The sequence below is a fragment of the Macrobrachium rosenbergii genome, chromosome 34 (assembly GCF_040412425.1).
Source record: "Macrobrachium rosenbergii isolate ZJJX-2024 chromosome 34, ASM4041242v1, whole genome shotgun sequence".
Taxonomy (NCBI): Eukaryota; Metazoa; Arthropoda; class Malacostraca; order Decapoda; family Palaemonidae; genus Macrobrachium; species Macrobrachium rosenbergii.
In genome coordinates this window covers 6862501-6875814 of record NC_089774.1, presented here as the reverse complement: position 1 = coordinate 6875814, position 13314 = coordinate 6862501, and the positions used below count along the sequence as shown (strand labels likewise).

At 39.3% G+C, this 13314-nt stretch overlaps 2 protein-coding genes across 2 annotated transcripts in view; both read right to left on the bottom strand.

The window, feature by feature from the left end:
* Positions 1 to 9639, bottom strand: part of LOC136856133 (protein AF-10-like) — a 40100-nt gene extending 30461 nt beyond the window's left edge. Inside the window, 2 exon segments of the mRNA XM_067133785.1 lie at positions 2563 to 2642; positions 9378 to 9639. Of these exon segments, the coding sequence (XP_066989886.1) occupies positions 2563 to 2642; positions 9378 to 9510 (213 nt within the window). The 5' untranslated portion in view covers positions 9511 to 9639.
* A 2810-nt stretch (positions 9640 to 12449) lies between these two features.
* LOC136856016 (protein artichoke-like) overlaps positions 12450 to 13314 on the bottom strand; it is a 30885-nt gene continuing 30020 nt past the window's right edge. The window contains exons 13-14 of the mRNA XM_067133569.1: positions 13101 to 13231; positions 12450 to 12802 (exon numbers count right to left, since the gene is read on the bottom strand). Of these exons, the coding sequence (XP_066989670.1) occupies positions 12597 to 12802; positions 13101 to 13231 (337 nt within the window). The 3' untranslated portion in view covers positions 12450 to 12596. The remainder of the gene's footprint in view (positions 12803 to 13100; positions 13232 to 13314) is intronic.

The following is a 13314-nucleotide window of genomic DNA, read 5'->3' as shown; positions in this document are numbered from 1 at the left end:
CAGCTAGGTTGGCCCCCCACTCACCTACCTAGGCAAGTAGGCATAGCCACTGACAGAGTAATGTAGAGTGGTACTTGCAGGACAGACATTAGCCAAACATGCTCTGAGCTACGATTAGGCCAAGAACAGTCCAGGTCACTACAGAAAATAGAAGACATGACTGTGCCAGTTCAGAATGAGTCAATATCATCCTTGTCAATCACAACCTAGTTACAGTACAGGCCAGTCATCCAATCGAACACCTTCAATAACAGCCATGATTAAGTCTAACAAAGCAAGGACATGTTGACAGCGGGGCAGAAGAAGAAAGCGACTGATAGTTGAGTGAGTGGAAGAGTTTCCATCCCTTCACTCACAGGCCACCAGGTAACTACCTCACTCCAAAACGTCAACAACCAAGCCAGCTTTTGCCGAGTAATTCGTATAAACGGCAAAGGTTTGTATTCTCAGAGGAACAAAGTGAATTTCTTTCTATTAAACCATCATCACTCCTACCAACCACCATTTCAAAATGCCTTTTCAGTGAAATAATTAAAAATGCCTGAACAATACAACACTGTGTACTCAAATTAAATCCTAGATAGGCAATACGGTTTCAACAAAGGACTTTTTGTCTGCCAAAAATAAATCTATCTAAGACTCTCTACATAAATGAGAATGCAAATTCACATTTCAACTTGGTAGTGGGTAGAGAAACTGCTCCTTCTAGCTAAAGAAATTCCTAGTTTTCCTCCTGAGGTGAGAATGTATCGACTATTTGGTCATAATACCTACTCCTAATGATTGTTCTCTGGTCAGAAAAACTGTCTGTAGGTAAAACAGTTCAAGTGTTACATATGTAAGAAACTTGGGACTGTTGTGCCTAACACTTTTCATGACAACTATCTTTTTACAGAACCAAGTCGTCACGACACTTACTGACGAAATCTCAATATTTTCGTTTATTCTTGCCGGCCAATAGCAACTACATCCTTCGTTCTATAACTTGAACATCTGGAGACAACAGAACCCAGGGAGAACTAAACTACATACGAAGCCTCATTACATGAAAAATCTGCGAGATGTTTTACACCTTTGATTTTATTTACAAGTTATTCATATTCAAATGAAAAACTATTTTCCAACAGAGTACTAGGTGGATTAAAATCAAGATTTTACATAAAAGTGAAGCTATAGGAAGTTACCACAGAGATTAATATAGCTGATCAATGTGTGAGTAATAAGCAGTGTATATCAGAGCAAAGTGTCGCGTAGCTAACGATGTCTAATGTACAGAACTAAAACCAGCGCAGTGGGTAATATGTACGAGAGCTCCAAAGGTCAGTCGACTTCCGATTCGCTCTCCAAGCTGTGCAGAGGATTCACGAGGCATACTTCACAAGAAAATAAAATCAAGCGGAATGCACGGCAAGCCCTTGGAAGACTGTGCGCACGAAGGTGATTTGGGCGATAAATTAAAAAACAAAGGAACGAAAATCTGAGAGGTGAACTGGTACAAATTTAAACATTGGTTGCAAAAGCTCGCTTATTTCTCTGTGATCACTTGGCAGGCGAAATTGTATTTACATCAAGTAACCAAACACTCAAAATCCCTCTTCTCGCACTGTGGCGGAAGTTGCGTCTCGTACCGTGGTTCCGCTTCTTACAAACGTCAACAGTTACTTTGCCTAGCGAAAACCGAATCAATTGAGTGGGTGGTTAAAAGAACGAAGAAGCATAACACCGAACCATTCAGAACTTGCTTTCGAAAGCTAAACAAAAGGCATCAGTTAAATGGGATGTTTATGCAAGACAAAAATTAAAAACTAAAGAGAGGATTTGTAAACATTTAGTAATATAAACAGTGCAGTTCTCATGAGTCAGGGACGGAAGGAAACAGTCCTTAGCCCCCAAATTATTCAGCAACTTATTCATTGGCATTCATACCCTGGTGGAGGGGCAAAAAATAATTTTAAAAAATCCTTTTTTTTGCAAAGCCAAAGTCTGCCTATGTCCCACAACAAGGAATACAACTAAAGTGCAAACTTTCCTGGACACAAAAGGTGTGTGAACAACAAAATCCGTTAACACGATCAATACGGGTAAGAAAAATAACTAGGAGAATCATCATTTTCCTAAGGAAAAAAAAATTAAAAAAATGGACACATATGCAAATGTTTCTTTAATCCTGTGAGTTTTGATATGAACAGAGAAGGAGAACACCAAAGAGGGGGGAATCTACGTTTTCAGAGACCTACTGAATACTGCTTTGAGGGAATAACTGAGTGCAACCACAGGGTATTTACCTAGAGGTGGGGAGGTCTATTGCTCCTATGGGAAGCTACCACTGACACTTCGGTTTCATGACCAAATAAAAATAAAATTGTTTGAGACTATATCCAAAGCTAATGACTCAAAAAGAGATTTCAAGATACTGTACTAGTCAACTCTTAGAAGCTGTGATCAAGGACGTTTGTTTGCACAACGCCCGTCCTAGTGCTCTACTGTAACGGCTAGAAAAGCTATGTGGTTATCCGAGACTCTTCCTCGGAAAGTCGGCAAACGGTAATTGGTGCTACTTACAACCCTGGCGGCTCGCTCCTGACTCTCACATTTCCGGCAGAACCAGGCTCCCGTCGGCACCGTGACTATGCCGTAACATGCTGCAATAGAAAGGAGTTGAAATTAATGATGGCGTGGACAGGAGTCATCAAGAATTTACAACAGGTTTCTATCAACATTATCTGGTGTGAATCCTCAACAACTAAGTGGTTTCCAATGTGACATGATAACAGGGACTTGAATCAATACATAGTAACAACTGAACAGGCTTTAAAAGGTATCTTAGAAGTGTCCGGAAGTCTCATTTTCTTCAAAGAACAGAATACAGCGGAAGCCCACGATAAACGCGAAATAAATTTGCCTAAATGACACAAATTTCCTCCTTTGGGATAATTAGGAACCAAATTTTTGCTGGTAAAAATACTGGTATTGCAATGAAAGACATTTTTCAGCTCTGACATAAACACTACCATCGAACGAAATAGGTGGAAGTGATCATCATTCTATGTCCTGTGGCCAACGCTTTCAGATCTTCAAATGAGATCAATGTCGACAAAGCTAAACTGGTTTATCTGTAGAAACAGCCAGTTAGCAATGGGCCCTACTTGTTTGGTAAAAGATCATTCCCCACTACCTCATAATATGTAACAGTTAGCCACAAGTAAATATCACTTATAAAATCTGGTTTTGCTAACTTCAGAAAAATGTTCTCGAACTTCTCAGTTCCAGAGGTCATTCATTCCTCAAGGATAACTTGTCATCTGAACTTCAAAAGTTCATGCAAAAATGCAATGCATTACTATAAGAAGACAATTCTCCTTGTATTTTAATAACTCATTCACATTTTTAAATCATTATTAATTTAATTCATATCTTTCTGTATTCCCCATTACCTTCTGTTACTTCTTTCTAATGAACACCATATGTTCTCTGGAAGCCTGAATTTCAAATCAAGGCCCCTGTGGACTCGTTCCATACGAATAGGGATAATCTTCTCAATAATAATAACATCGAGGCCCAACTTGCTAATCATCCTATGTTCGGAAAGTTCACCACTATAAAGGTATCGAAGAAGTAAGCCTATTGCATCATTCCTAACAAACATAAAATTCTAAAGATGACAAAAACCTAAATTACTGGCAAACTTCCAGGGAACACAGAGCCAATTCTGACAAAAGAAACAACGAGGTCAGATTCAAACTGAACAGAATCACTGATAAATGAATGATAACTGCTGTAGATAATATCCAAAAATAAAAAGGTGCATAGCACTTTTCAAGCAGCACAAGACTCACTAAACAAGTGACCTGCTTGTTTGAAGCTGTGAGAGAATAAAATGAGGAGTATGGAGAACATTGCTAAAAGAAAGCTCTGTCAAAAACTTCACTATCAAGTTTACTGCTGTTAATAAATAGTATAGGTAATCAAAAGGGCTTCCAAAATAAGAAAAGCTAGTCTATATAATACAAACTTTTCCAATAGACTCCTAATCTCTTCCCTAAATGACGGCAAAAATAATTTCAATACAATTCTATTCTACTGCCAAGAGAATGTTCAGATTCACTCGTGTGTCCTTCTCTATAACGGAACACACTCAAAATCACAGGCACGAACTACACAAAATGACTGCTTTCAACTCTAGAGGGGACTGTGGCACATGACTTCCTCTTTCTAGCTCTGCTGGGGAGTCCTTAGGGTATTTTTAGGGGACATCTGCAAGGGGTATTGGTGAGAATATCAGGAGTTTTGGGTGCCAGTAGGGAGTTATATTCTTTCCTTTGTAGGGGGTACCAAGCAAGGAGTTGATGTGGTTCTTCACAATAGTGTTAGACAAAAAGTATGGGAGACAATGAATAAAAAATGTGGTCATTTCCTCGTCCGAGTCATCTTGAGAGAAAAAGTACGACAAAATTATTGAAGTTCATGAAACATTACGATGGAGAATATGAATACCTAGGCTATTTCTTTTTGCTGTAAGGTATATGCTATACAGTATTACAGTCTTAATTACTGAAAGGCCAGACCTCCTAAAACATCTGAGTACACAGAGGTTCTAACCCACTGCTAGCCCATAACGCTGGAATATCAATCGGATGTAACAAAACGTTACTGGGGAAAAGTTATCTGGCATATAATCAACTCTTTGGCTTCTCATACAACTGGGAGTTTGAACTGAGAGTGAGTTGTGGTCTCTGCATTGCAGAGTTCCTATTGTAGTATTTCTTGGTGTCCATGCCAAGATATTTTCTCCGAGAAAGGATACAACAGTAACAAGTTATTTGCATGCAGCAAAAAGTTTTATAGAAATAGCAAAAGGACGGGAAGTGGTCTCTATAACCTTTATAGAAAGAACGAAGTGTGCAGTCTACAGTGGTAAATAGAAAGGAACAACTCTAAGAGTTTTGGTACCTAGGCCTCCTGACATGGCAAAAGTAATATCAAATAATGACTGTACTTTCAATATCTCTTGAGCACCAAGGGTACCAATTCATCTCCCAGAAAGAGGAAATGCTCCATCTGTGAAAGTGTCAATCTTCTACTCCTGACAGAAGGATGGATATAAGGGTATGAGGATGAAATGATAAGAGAAAGACGGAACGCCACATATTGTCTCTAGTTTGACGATATGGCGTAAGGCATTTTTTCCCCATTCTGAAAAAATGGACTTCAAAGATTTTGATATTATTCAGAGCTTGTAATTAGTTCGTCTTCTGAGGGCATTCTGTTTGAAAATGTGACAACACAGAGCGCTGAAGTTATGATATTTTATAAAGTATAAAAAACTGATTCGAGTTGGCTGGAAAACTCCAAAAATAAAATAAAAAAGATTATGCTAGTTGGGAGTGGAGCCAGGGACAGAGTTCATAGTCTCCACTGCAGTTCAGTAACTAAAGCCAACTAATCTACTGCTTCTAGCATGTTTTGGCCTCCCTACTCTCAGGAATATCATGATGATCCGTGTGAAATGGACACAATGTACTGTGGCACAAATATATTCCATGACATGAAACCAGAGGAGAAAAAATCAATAAAAATGTCACTTGAGATTCGGCCCCTGGCAATAAGGGGTAAATGTCAGAGAATGAGAATACGGTAATTATGTGATTGGTACATTAAAAAACCATTCAGTCGCTAACAATATAAAGCTGCAATAACTTTGAAGTGATGGATGAATGGGAGAAAACCTACTTGGGAAACTTACAGCACACAGGAATGACATATTAACCAATATATTACATGGAAAACGTAGAGGAACGTAACAAAATGAAGTTAAACATGGCTGGGGATGTACTGGCATTCACAAAAGGACAAAGTAGTCAACATAAAGTACATTCACGGGAGTGTGTTCGAACCTTCCTTGAATCAAAAGAATAACCTTCCCCGACAAAAAAACTGAATGCTCTGCCTTTTAAATTAACAAGAAATAATACCACAGCATGGTCCATACCTACACAACTGGAAAGATACATGGAAAGATATACTACGGAGCGAAGAGACTGGAAAAAGCAACCAATGGACGTTTCAGCGATTTTATCAAAATCTGCACATCACATATTGGTATTTCAAGCTAAACAATTTGTATCTGAAGGTTCTACACTGAATATCAATGAGTTCTAGCATTTCATAATGGATTTAATCAGCCTTTCAAATATCAAATAACAATGCAGACTGCCCATACTAATCGGGAATGCTTTGGGCATCAGATGGTTTACCCCAGAAATTTTTGAAAATGTGGAAACTAAGAGGTAATTAAATAAAAGCATAACACAATGCATATAAAATAAATAAAAAAAATTACAACTGTAAAAATAAATGTAGTAGTAAAAATAAATGAAAGTTAACAATGGAAGTCACATAATGCATGCCAAATATCAAAAACGTGTTCCTAATTCAAATCTTATTAAAAGATCTTAAGCTTCTTATATTTACATCCAATCAGCTGATTTGTCCGTCTTATCAGCTGATTTATCTAAGCCTGCTTTGTTTACATCTGATCAGCTGATTTCACCCCATGATTATTATTATTATATGGAAAGAGTTAAAAGACATAAGGCTTTGTTTTTATACTGCAATTACTGCATATTTTAAAACACTTATATGATGCTTTTGTGACAACAGGTATATATATGGTTTAAGCAAACCCTGCTATCGTCAATATAGCAAAGTAGAACAAGTAGAACAAGGACGAGCATGACACGCACAGATTCAAAGGCATTACTGTTCAAAGACCAGGGAACTGAAGGATTAAAGGGGAACATAGGGTCTGTAAATTGAACCAAACAAACACCTTGTTACTGTCAGATGATAAGAGGAAATCTGATAAATGCCTAATGTGACAGATACAATACTCGACTGGCGTAACTATTGCGTCTATGTTTTCACGACAAACAACCGAAAACTGGCTACTATGATGCCATATAAATACGACTTTATTTGCTTATTTGGAAAGTGGGGTGGTAGACAGTCAATTCTGTGTCATTAAGTTGTCATGGCTTAGAAGATTTTTGTGCCCTGAAATATTTTGGCCCTTGAATAACCTACTGTCGACGGTAGGGCACTTATATCAACAATCAGATAACAAACCTTACGTTTACAACTCGACAAGACCTAACGATGCACAAAAACGAATGGGGTGATGTGGGAAAAGGGATGGTCCATGATATGTTAGAGCAGAGGTACCCTCCACTATATTGCAAGTCATGAATTGGAAGCACTCTTCTTTATGAAATGTCAAATGCAGCCCAACTGTAAGTTTTTGTGGCTTGTGTGTTAAGCCATTCACATGATCATTTTCAACATGCTCATGCACAACTGTTTTTCGAAGAAGCAGAAAACATCGAAAGTTCTGTGTGATTGCTGTATACAGAGAGTATAGCAGTCCTGAATACAATTATGTAAGAGTGATCAAGTACTCTGACAGGGAAATACAAAAAAAAAAAAAAAAAAAACGTGGTTTCTCAGGGAAGGATCACTTTTGCAGCACTATGCCTTTCTTGGATGAAAAGCATGCAATTAAGGGAAACTCACTGCATTAACAGTAAATAAAAACCTATCTTTACGTATCTTAAGTACATATTTGTTTCCCACTGATATCCACATTCCTGTACATACACTTTTCATACCTAGGTCCAAAATCTCGCTAGCATTCACCACTCATGACGCGACAAAGCCAAAATTTTGTTGTTGCTGTAACTGAACACTATCACACCATTGCGACAATTGGCTGAAGAGTCAACAAGGGCTATAGAATATTTGCTTACATAAATATTTACAATGATCAATAAATGCTCAAAACAAGGTTGGTTGTTCTGTCATTATTACCAGCTGTGGAGAGATTTAACCAGAATCAGCTCAAGTAACACTTGCCAATTTTACCTACGCTAAACGAAATATAAATACATCCATTATTTTCATGCAAGTCATGTGTATTAAGCGTAATCATGTCCGCAACTCAAGATGGAAACACCAGCTCCCTATCTCTGAATTTTGTTGTTTCTTGACAAAAGCCATAAAATCATTCAAGTTTTTTAATGTACTGAAATATTTCTAAAAATATTTCTGGAAGTTAAGACAAGAATATGTTAACTAAATGTATTTAGCAAACATTGACCTTGAAAATCAAGAACAGGGGGGGTGGAGGATATGGTAAAATACCTCAGCGAGAATCACCCAATGGACGTACTTGACGTATCCCTACGAAAGGTTTCATGCAATTGCAACAAGGATTACCTCGCCAAGACCTCCTTATTTTAATGATTTATTTTTCAAAGACCAACGCATATTCATTTCCAGGAAATGATTTTATTATAGACAAGGACGACCCGGTCGCTGTTTAGACAAAATAAAGGGAGAAAAGAACGGACAACGTTGGAATTTGACCGATTATTATGCCTTAACTAAAATTAGGTGCTGGATCTATAACCAACCCTAACCTACTTAACCAGACCTTTGGTGTAAATCATATAGAACGGCAAGACTACAACCTAGTAATCTTAATATTTATTAATCTGTAAATATTTCACTTGGTAATAATTTACAAAATTGATCAAATTTAACCACTTAGGCTAACCCAAAATACAACAGTCCCTTAAACTATATCAAATTAGTAGTCTTGTTCTACAACAATTCCTGGTGGAAAAGTCTAAACAGTGCCCAAGCTAATAGAATACCACATACCCAATAGCCGATATCTTAATAGTGGCATTAAAGAGAATAGGTTAGGTTGGTTAATGAGAGTAACCTCGCCATTGGGGAATTAAGGGCACACTTGGGCAAATAAGGTTTATCGATCCAACGGCGAGCGTAAATTCGATTTATGCCGTCAGGGTCCCTTGCCTAACCTAAAATACTCCGTAAGCACCGGGGAATCATAGGTTAGGCTAGCCTAGCCTGACTAGATGAGTTAGATGCCGGGAATCAGTGATAAACCTTACGGGAACATCAAGGTTAAGGGGAATATAATAATGCTGAGGTCAGCACGAATGACCTAAACTAACCTAGGTACCCTACAGAGTAAATAGGGACGTATCTGGGATAAAACGACCATTAATTCACAAACTACCATATTATTGGTTTACTTCACAGTACAAAGAGGGGTTAGTGGGGTTTAGGGGGGGTTTTTAAATCACCGGTAAACCGTAACACGTCACTTGGGGTCATCTTAATGGTGGTCCCTCAACCTCCTCCCTTCCCTCGCGCCTAACCCCAACCACCGCCCCCGGGGGGGCATATAAGGGCCCGCCGCCCCCGCCGCGAGAAACGGACACTCCCGGACACTTCGCCAAACCCCGGAGAGGGGGCCAAAAGGAGGAGGAACACCCTGGCCATCGCCTTGCCTTGGTGAACGGCGACGGTGCAACCCTGCCCGTCGCAGTATACCAGAGGATTCTCCGTCCAGCCATTCTCGTCCGAACATACGCAGCAGCCCCCCACCATTTCCTTTAATTCTTCTTCCTGTTTGGGCTTCATGTGTCTAACGCAATAGCGAGCGATAAAATCATCTTACGGCGCGGGGGGGCTGGACTCACGACAAGATATTTTGACTTTGATGCACATAACAAAATGGTAGACCCGAGAGTTCCAGTAACGCTGGAGGGCTCCGTGCGAGTGGGGGTTATTTACGTCGGATTTTTCGCGGTTTCCCGACTTAAAAACCAGCTAAATATACTATTAAATACAATGATAATATCCAAAAATATTATATATATCTAAATCTTATCTACATATCATTCTACACATATATTATTCAATCTTTACAACGCCTTGCTCTACCGCATCTTTACAGCGACTCGATTGGGGTGCGCTTGCGCTGTTTTTCATGAAAACAAACAGCTTATTTACTAATATGCTTTATTTCAGGCTGATTTTTGACGTTTCTGTCAGTCTATAAATGCCGTAATTAAATTATAATTGAATTTATCTCATCCAAATAATCATATTAGTACAGATGTGTTCAATTTTACTAAAAATCTTCGTGTTGGTCTCAAGAAGCAGACGAAATAAAGTGTCTCAATGCGTGGCCGATACGACGAAGTTCATTCATATTTTATTTATTTGCTTTCTATCCTGATTCTCAATTACATTTAAATATAGGATTTTTATTTATAATTATAAATCACAATTAATTATTATATTTATGACAGTACTGATCATTTACACCAAGTTCACATAGAATCACCGTAATAGATTCGAACGACAGATGCCTCTATTACTTGAAGGAGGCAAGACGCGGGTAAAAAGCATAAAGGAACTAACAATAAAAAACAAATTTATCCTTTCCATTACGTAAACGAGGCAGATTCCTAACGTCAACAGGCGTGTTAGATGCCAGTCTTTTATATTTTCATAAAGTCTGATGTGTTTTAAGTCCCAAAAGACCGATATTTTACAAAAGATTATGCTTATGTCATCGATTGCTAAGTCAAGCCTTTTTTTTTTTAACAGTAGTCTGTTACCAAGTCGATATCACTCGAATTGTGACGAAGGGACATATGGAGATTTTTGGCCTTGTTTATTCATTTTATTTGTTTATTTCTTACATTTTAAAGACTGAATTGAAACGGAATTGTTTGTGCATTGATGCTGCTTTGCGCTGCTTCGTCTTCTTTGTTTGAAACTACTTTTTATGATGATGTTTTTAGTCTAGTTTTTTGCCCGGTTAAAAAAAACAGCTGGTAGACGCCGGTAGGAGTTGATTTCCTTTGATAGCTTTTTTATATTCTGTTTTAACGTCTTTTACTGTTATTTACCTCATTCTTGTTCTGTCATTCATATCTTTATTATTTTCATTTATCGCACACACACTATTGCTTTTGTTTGCTTTTTGTACTTCTCGTAAGTTACGTAACTTATTACAATATTATTAGTTATACATCAGCTGATGATTTTTCATAAATGTATTCCTGATAGATATATATATATATATATATATATATATATATATATTCCATCACTGAAAGACCACGAGATTGATCCCACAGAGTGAGAAACAACCTGGGCCCTTTTCCTGAAACAATCAATTTGTGTTGATGACCTATTTTGGGTATTTTGTACCAGATAGTTAACCAGCTTCGGTGGGTCATGAACATTCCCACCAGGTATTATTATTCTTATGGGGTGAGGTTGCTGGCCCTGCGCCCTTGTTTATGCAAGAGGTAAACATGTCACAAACAGGTCATGAACATGTTGCATTCACGTCACAAACTGGGAACTTATTAGTTGTTCTAACCACAACTACAATATTCATCAATGACCAGAGAGTTGTTCTCCACTTAATTTTAATCCTAAAGGGTGCAATGACTAAAACAACACCGGTAAAAACAACGTTTATTTTCAAGTCACAAAAATATAGTTGAAATAAATATGCAGGATCGTCTATATTTTGTATTATACACGTATACGACTATCACATACCTGCTTTATAAACACTCTCTTACAAATATACACTTTTGTGTTTTCTCGTGTGTAGATGTGAAGCGAAGGAATCTGGGGTCAGTGGAGCGAGTATTTCAAATTTGGAGGAAGGAAAAGAGGCAGACCTGAGTGATGCAAGAGGAGAAGAGTTTGGCAAAAGTGGGGAAAAAATGTCAGGGGCGAGAGAAAATTAGCCAAGAAACGAACGTGGAATGGTTGATGTTTGCAGACGTGCTGATTGTGGGTGAAATGGTTAGAGAGTTCTGAGGTGGTTCAGTCATGGTTCGCCAGTCGCCAGAACGGAGGAGTCGCCGGATGGTGAATTGTACATACTTCTCAGCACTCATAATCCATTGCAAGACTATTAGAAGCTTCCAGTCTGGTGAGGTTGGGTGAGCAGTTTTCCGATGAGCCACTCAGAAAACACAGGCTTCATCAAAAGTGTCATCATTAGCCCTGCCCATTTAGGTGTATATAAGCTTGCTACCATAGGATTTTCCTAGGCAGGACAGAGAGGAAAGGACAGATAGAGGGAAGGGCAGAAGACACAGCACAGAAGACACAGCACAGAGGGCAAAGGACAGGGAGAGAGAGAGAGAGGAGAATCACCGTGCAGTGTACCTGCTGGAGAAAGTCCCCTTCAGGCAGTTTGGCACGATGATGAAACCTTATTTACATTGCCCTTTGGGAGTTTGCAAGTTAATGAGGTCCCATAGGACTGCCCAAGGAAAAGACAGTACAGGACAGAGGATGCAGTACGGAGGACGAAGGACAGAGAGAAAGGGGAAGCACTAGACGTTGTACCTGCAGAAGAAAGCCCCTCCAGGCAGTTTGGTACGAAGGTAGCACCGTTCCTACACTGCCCTCTGAAAGTTTACAAGTTTACACCAGAGACTGAATGAAACTGCCTGCGCCTTATACGGACCAGCCGTCAACAACCCTGCTTTGACTGATACGTAAATAAATACACTGTATTGTTGCGTGAGCTATCTTTCTGTATTCTCTTGCCCCATCCCCAAATTAGCTGGTGCGGAACCCTTTCATTAAGTATCGAGAAGAACCTGGCGACTCAAACTGAATCGTAACATCCCCACACGACAGAACCATCCCAGGAAACGAAGGCGACCCGTTTGACGACACATTTACCCCAGTGGGACCTCATAAAGTGGAGTTGTCGATGCTGCCGCTGGCTCCTCCATCTTGTTCTTCGTGCAGTTGCCGAGGTCCTCGACTGTCGTCTCCCTTATGGGCTTCCCCAAATTGATGCACATGAAGTTGTCGAAGGATGACTGGACCTGCGTGCTGTTCACGATCCACAGGACCTTGCAGTCGCAGTTGATGGGGTTGCCTGTGGGGAGAAGACTTCTTCCTCAGTGTCTTAAGAGTGTTAAGGTTCCTTGGGCACTACCTGGAACACTTTAAATAGACCCTTTGTTTTCTTATTACATAACTGCATAACTTTCTTGACTTTGCCTTTGTGCATGACCTTTACCTTTGAGAGCTAATCATCTGGAGAAGCCCAGTGATTACATAGAAAGGTGACCCAGTGATCTGGTGGAAATACTCAGTGAATATAGCAATTTTCCCTAGTAATTTATCAGCAGTATACATCACAGAAATCTGACCAAAGTTTGCCTGTTAGTTACCCATCAACGATATAACTGCGAAGTAGGAGCTGTCGACCAGAACGTGGTTGAAGGCCTCTTCGCTGACCGTCCTCAGCTGGTTGTTCTGGAGGTTGATCTGCACCCAGAAGAGACCGGCGAAGGCTGTCTTCCTGTTGGTGAGGAGATCGGTGAAAGTGAGAAACACCTGCGAACTGCTATTCTTCGAGACCTTACCAGAGTATTGAGAGTTATC